Raw genomic sequence first — 6,992 nt, 5'->3', positions numbered from 1 at the left:
GTTGTGCATTTAACTGTTACCTAAGAAAGATAATGCATAGACCTATGAGTGAATTTGTGAATTTGCTGTGAAAAGGTAAAGAATGCTGAAAATGCTTCTTAGAAGAAATTACAGGTTATTTTCCATGAACATTTGAAAATTCCACTCCTTCCCTTTTTGCGTTTTGTTTGTTGAGTGTTTTTTATGGGGCGTTAAGTCTTTCACTATAGTGTGAAATAATAAAAAAAAAAATCTCTTAGGTTTAAAAAGCTAAAAAATAATAAAATAAAAAAGTCACAGACTCAGACTGGAAGAAAGCATTTGTTCTGATGCTTTGCCCTTTTCTATGGTAATCTGCAGCTTCTCCCATGATCCGCAGGAATATATTAAGTGTCCACTCCGTCCAGTGTCTGAATGCATGCCAGACACAAAAGGAATTGATCAAACATATTCTCCCTCCCCCCAAACTCTCCCCAGGAATGCTTACCATATAGGTGAAAAGAAACATCTGTACACCCCAAACACCTGACTACCCTTAATTTGGTTCCAGTTTTCGAACTAGAAAATAGAAAATAAACATAAGAAACATCATTGCTATGCTAAATAACAGGATCTGGCAATTAAGAATTATGAAAAACATCCAAAGACCTCTGTATTTTAGTAGCTGCCCAGATGAAAGTAAAGGCTAAAAGCTTTAAAAGAATTTAAATGAAAAGCGGTTCATTTCTAAAAATGCCTTTTACAACTATTTATGTTACCGCAGTTGTCAGAAAAAAAGTCTATTATGTCTTTTATACTTGAACCAGTCCTTAAGTTTTCGGGATTTTTCTAATAATGTAATGCAAACAAAGAGAATTGTTGTCTTGATGTTAGACCTGAAACAATGAAGTGAGCTGGAATTTTTCCTGAGAGCCCAGTGTTATTTCTACACTAAAGACCCGTCCTTCAGAGCCTTGAGGCACTGTTGCCCTTTCATTTGTTTGTTCTGGTTTTTTTTCCTTCTAGATCTGTACCCTTCTTTATCCCACCAAGAGAATTCAGGAAGACAGTCACAAAAAGTGAGAAAATCAGCAGACGAAAGTCTCAGTTAAATGATACTGATGACAGGAAAACAGGCTTGAAGCCGTGGAGACAGAAGTCAGCCCGTGACACATGCAATCTTTCACTCCTTGCAGATTCACCCTGTGTAGCACCCAGCTTGTCAAATAGGAGTGTGCCCGGAACAACTCCGACTGTGCGGGGGAGGGCAGGAAAGTGGAAGGAACATCACACTCAGAGTGGGGAAAGGAAATGGAGAAGGAATCAGACGAGAAAAGAAAAAAAAAAATGAATGGAGAGAGAGAGGAAGAGAGAGAGAGAGATCCAGTGGAAGACGCAAAGGAGTGAAAGATCAGGAGGGGGTGGTTAAAAAGGCAGGATTTTATTGGAAGCAATTGAAGTGGTTGCTATGAGACCCGCTGGAGCAGAGGACCAGCAGCCAGCTGGGCACTGATGGTGCTTACCTCGCTCTAAACCCTTCCTTTGACACAGTTTTAGAGTTGTTTAATATCCAAGCAAGCACCTGACAGGGGTGACTATTGCTTTTTCCCTCTTCCCGTCCCTCGGGTAAGATGGAGGTAGAAAGCGAAGCCAGCTGCTCTCCGGGCAGCGCATCAGGCGGGTCCAGAGAGTACAAGCTGGTGATGCTGGGCGCAGGGGGAGTTGGTAAAAGCGGTAAGTTTTAACAGCAAATGCTGGGGAAGGAGTGACCTCTATAGAGTGGGGGGAGGGGGGGAAAAGAATTATAATGCTGATGCTGTCAGGGGCTGTGGCAGTTAAACACTGTGCCTGGCAGCTGTTTGTAAATAGAAGGGCTTTTAAAGTGATGCTGATAAGTCAGGAGATTGTAGAAACAGCTCGTCAGAATGTACAGAACTTTAACAAGATAAATTGTGTTATTTGATTGTACAGTGATTGATGTCTGCTTCTAATAGTGATATTTATTAAATAGCCATGTGATAAGAAAAATGCGCTCCTGTTCTCAAAAATATTTAAAGTGCTGTAGGTATTCCATTAAACATACAGATCCAAACAAATGCATTTAATATGAAATATTGGTGAGATTGTGAGGATTTTTTTTTTTTATTGATTAATATCTTACTATTTCCTCATCCTGGTCTTATATCTGAGATACTAACGTGTGAGCTTTGAATGACATTAGTAAAGTTGGTTTTTTGAAGTGACAGTGATTTAAGGACAGGGATTTAAGTATTTGCCGGAGGACCCTTGCCGGGTGATCAGAGCAAACTTTGTGTTTAAACTGAATACAGAACAAAAGAAGTTAGCCAAGGTGGTGGGAATACAGGTGACTAAGATGAGCATGGGTGCTGTTATCTGAAAAATAAATGAAAGCTGTCGGTGGTTGAATGCTTTGCAGATTTCAAAATGCCAAATAGAAAGAATTAAATATCTATCTATCCATCCATACATACATATGTGTGTCAGTGTTTCAGAATGATTAAATGCTGAACAAGTTGAGATTCTGTATTTCACTGGGGGAAAAAAGATAAATTAAGCTTTTATATAATTATAAAAACATCTCACTGGTGATAAAATCAGTAAAGTGAAGAACAGAAAAAATATGTGTTATTTATTTAAAATCATCAACACAAGCCAATAGTTTTAGTGATTGACAAAATGACTTGGAGTAAAAAATGAAATCTTTTGGCATACCAACTTGAAGAGCTAACTTTGACAGTGGGTGTAGAATTGACAAGAAATGTGAATAATAAAGATGAGGAGAGTAAGACTTCAGTGGACTTTGGCCAGAAAAAAAGGAAAATGCTAAAATTGAGCACTTTCAACTCTGACCTCAAAAGGAATGATCATAAAAAGAAAAAAATAAATGTGGATATGAGGGGGAAATTAGCCATCTCTCTTAGGGGTAAAAAATGTGAAAGGAGAAGCATTCTGATTGTGTATGAATGAAGCTGTTTTTAAAGAAACATATGCAACAGTTGGATAAAGGAGTTCAAATCAGTGATCATTTACCACGAGAGAGAAGGAGGGAGGCTAAAGAGAAAGTCATGTACACAAAAGAAAGCTATGCTTCAAAAAATATTGTCGCACACAATGAGGAGGAAAGGGGCAAATTAGAAATAAACTGAGGAGCGAAACAAATCAAAGAAAAAGGTGGGAGTCCAAGTCATATGAAATGGCACCGGAGTGTTTCGATATCAGAGCGAATTTGTGACAGTCCCAGAGTGTCCCTGTGTACGCTATCTCTTTACTGGCTGGCTTTTTTTTTTTTTTTTTTTTTTTTTTTTGGTTTTGCCATGAGCTTGAATAGAGTTACAAGTGTTGAAGTTTTCATTTTGTTCTATGGGCCTGGCATGGAATTTGGAGAGAAGTGAGGTGGAGAAGGAAGGTTCCTTGACAACACACTTACCCTGTAATATGCTAGGAGTGTTACAATGCTTCTTATTACATTGATCAATTAGTTGTATCCATGGATAATTGCTATAATTTGAATAATAGAGCTTGGAAATGTATCACAATGGGCAGTACAGTGCTGTGGGCACTCTCACCTTCAATTTGTAGGAAACAAGCCAGGTCATGTTCAAGTCCCTGAGCAAAACTTTGAGGCTGGATATAGGCAAGCCAGCAATTCTCAGAGAAAGTTCAAAATAAAGTAAGGAGAATACTGCAGGTGTACTGATGTGGCAAATAGCATATTTGGCTATTCTTTGAAGAAGAATATTATTCATGTAATTCCACACTAGAAAATATTGTCCTTTTGCCTCTTCGAAATTCCACTTATAAAATCACATCTTGTCACTGAAACTTTTCCCTGTGATTTATCTGGTGTTATCCATATGTAAATGTACAAGCACTGATCTCAGGATTAACCTTCAAGGCGACACTACTTGGTTTCTAATGAACTAGAATATTTTAGTAAGACGCCACTCCTTCATGCTGCTGAATATCTGGATCCGTGGACAAACGTGAAGGACTGTACAAATCAGCTGCAGTGGCTTAGTGGAGGGATTTCCAAGAGAGGTCTGCTGTTCAGAAGAACGAATGAACATGCCTGAATCTATCACCTGTTCACAACTCTGGGAGACAGAGTAGGTCAGGTGTGAACATGGATAAAAATCTCACTTTGTCGCTCCAAGATTTATTTTTATTGGAAAGTTGGGTATGCAGAGAGGAGGAGAGACAGAGAGGAAGATCTTCCATCCGATGATTCATTCCCCAAGTGACCTCAGCGGCCTGCGCCGATCCGAAGCCAGGTCTCCTACGCGGGTCCAGGGTCCCAAGCTTTGGTCCAACCTGGACTCCTTTCCCAAGCAGGGAGCTGGATGGGAAGTGGGGCTGACAGAATTAGAAGCAGCACCCATATGAGATGCCTGCATATGCAAGACGAGGACTTTAGCCACTAGGCTACGGAGCCAGGCCTACTCCTGTGATTTTTAAATGCACAAAATATGGAGCATTTCTATGTTTACTGAGAAACTGCTTTTTTCATTCATATTTTACTAGACTACACTTTTATGGCTTAGAACTTGTAAAAGGATATTCTATTTTTAGAGGAGAGATTTTTGTAAAATTGAAAATTGGTGGGCGAATAAATGTACTACTATATGTAAGACATCTCTAATCACAAATAAACAGTTAAGATTTTTTAGCACAATAAATGGGGACCCAGAAAATCTATGAAAAATTTATCATATGAAAAATTATTCACCAATTCTTATTTTTCCATAAAATAAATTTGTATTTTAAATAAATTTTCCCTGATCTCTTTGGAGTTCCCTTGCATTCATGGGTGAATACCAGTTACTATCAAGAGGAAAAATGAATCCCTTTTACACACCAGAATTTGCTAAAAAATATATCATGCTTACATTCAGTCCTTGCCACAATCTGAACAGGTGTATCCATGTTATTGTTAGAGAAGCTGGGGTTCAAGGCAATACTTCATAGTCACTGGAATAATGTTAAGGTCTGTGATGTCCTGTCCGACTCCATCCCATTATAGTTAACACCCTGGGGAGGAGCAAAAACAGTTTCTCACATTTTTCTTTTAAAATGATTTGTTTATTAATTTTAAAGGAATTACTTATTTGTATTAATAGGCAGATATTACAGAGGGAGAGGAAAAGAAAGGGAGAACTTCCATTCTCTTATTCACATCCCAAATGGCCACACTGGCCAGAGCTGAGCTGATCTGAAGCCAGGAGCGTCTAATTTTATCTTTCTTTGCTTCACCATTCCCTTCCAGAAATGGGGAGTACCAATCATGACTTGGGTTTAAGACTTTTCAAGAGGCTGGAGCTGCTGTTATAGATGTTGTAAATTCTGGCCTTTCTCCACTTTGTGGTTTGATACCAATAAGCTGTTCATCCACGTTTTCCTATGTTTACACCTGTGGTCCCTGGGCAGATTCATCTTATCCACTAGATCCTACCCAACTAGGACAGTGTCAACTCTCGAAAAATATGTTTTACATATTCTGCTTTATGAGCTTGCTTTGAATAAAAAATATACGTAGATAAATAGAGAAGAAGGTTAACATGTAAAAAATTGGCAAGACAATTTTTCTAGGAGTAGGAAGAAAGAAAGTAAAGCTAGACATCAACAGATTTTCTAACACCACACCATTCTGCATCCAAGAGAAAACCAGAATATATCTAAATATCAGATGTGGCTTGTATGTCTTTTGCTTTTTTCTACAACAAATCATGGATTTTTTTTTTAATTTTAAAAGATTTATTTATTTTTATTGGAAAGTAAGATATACAGAGAGGAATATCCTTTCATCCATTGATTTCACTCCCCAAGCAGCCACAATGGCCCGAGCTGAGCCGATCCAAAGCCAGGAGCCAGAACCTTCTTCCAGGTCTCCCACCTGTGTGCAGGGTCCCAAGGGTTTGGGCTGTGCTTGACTGCTTTCCCAGGCCACAAGCAGGGAGCTGGATGGGAAGCGGGGCTTCCGGGATTAGAACTGGCACCCATATGTGTTCCCAGTGCGTTCAAGGTGAGGATTTTACCTACTAGGCTGCTAATTTGTTAATTTGTTGGAATGTTTTATATATATATACATATATATAATGTGTGAGATACATACAAGTGCAGTATAAATTATTGGATGTGATAGATTATTTTTCATAAACCTAATATCATGTAGAATCTTTGCATTTTAAGACTGCACTATTTCATGGTGGGAAATCAGGTCTCCAATGTGAGGTAAAATCTCAAGAATAGTGGTAATTAATGTGATACAAAAAAAATGAGAAATAATCACAGAAAAGTAGGCATTGAGTAGTATATTAAAAGATGAGTTGGCTTCTTCAAGCTCTCAAAGAGGAACATCCGGAAAGAGAATGGGGAGACCTAAGAAGGAATTTCACAAGAAAAATATATACAGTGATAAGAAGGAGAGAGCATTTGTTATAAGGATTTGTTATAACCTTGTGTCTTTTAGGATAAGTTGGAAAAATCTTTCCTGAGAGTTGCTTAAAACATGTTGAAAAGTTGTGAATAGTGACACAAAGCAAAACAAATAAGGCAAAAACATCGAAAGTATTAGGGAATGTAAAATTTATTAGAATGCATCCATTTTGGATCCTCTTTCAAATTCATTTTTAAAATGACAAATGTACTCTCCTCAGATTCTTTTGCTATTGTCTCTTTTGTAAATCCACAGTTTTGTGTAGCTGGATTGTAAAGTAATAACAATATTTTTGTAGTAAAAAGAGAGCAGTGCACATCAAATTATTTCAATCACAATGAAATGGTATAAGCAGGTACAGAACTGAGCCCTTATCTGAGAAGTTAAATCAAGGAAGGCAACCGCATACATTACTCATTACTCATGTGTCTGAGGCTCTGTCTTTTATCTCCTTGAGTGAACTTTGGGCGTGACACAACAGAAGAATTGTCACATAATAACCATGTGTTATCCTCATCCTGTGGATTGTAAGGCAGAATGTAAAATTTTAAAAAGGCAGGGTGGGGGTGAAAATGAGGCA

General features: G+C 38.1%; 1 protein-coding gene across 2 annotated transcripts in view; it reads left to right on the top strand.

The window, feature by feature from the left end:
• Positions 1 to 608: 608 nt before the first annotated feature.
• RIT2 (Ras like without CAAX 2) overlaps positions 609 to 6,992 on the top strand; it is a 263,569-nt gene continuing 257,185 nt past the window's right edge. The window contains exons 1-2 of one of the 2 annotated variants that reach the window (XM_040984715.1): positions 609 to 631; positions 1,604 to 1,692. In XM_040984715.1, the coding sequence (XP_040840649.1) occupies positions 609 to 631; positions 1,604 to 1,692 (112 nt within the window). Of the gene's footprint in view, positions 632 to 1,419; positions 1,693 to 6,992 lie in introns of those variants that run through there. The other variant, XM_040984716.1, reaches the window with a different exon arrangement.

Source organism: Ochotona curzoniae, unplaced genomic scaffold (genome assembly GCF_017591425.1).
Source record: "Ochotona curzoniae isolate NIBS_2020 unplaced genomic scaffold, NIBS_Ocur_1.0 contig_43, whole genome shotgun sequence".
NCBI classification, from domain to species: domain Eukaryota; kingdom Metazoa; phylum Chordata; class Mammalia; order Lagomorpha; family Ochotonidae; genus Ochotona; species Ochotona curzoniae.
The sequence above is the reverse complement of the archived record's forward strand: the minus strand, read 5'-3'. Positions and strand labels throughout refer to the sequence as shown.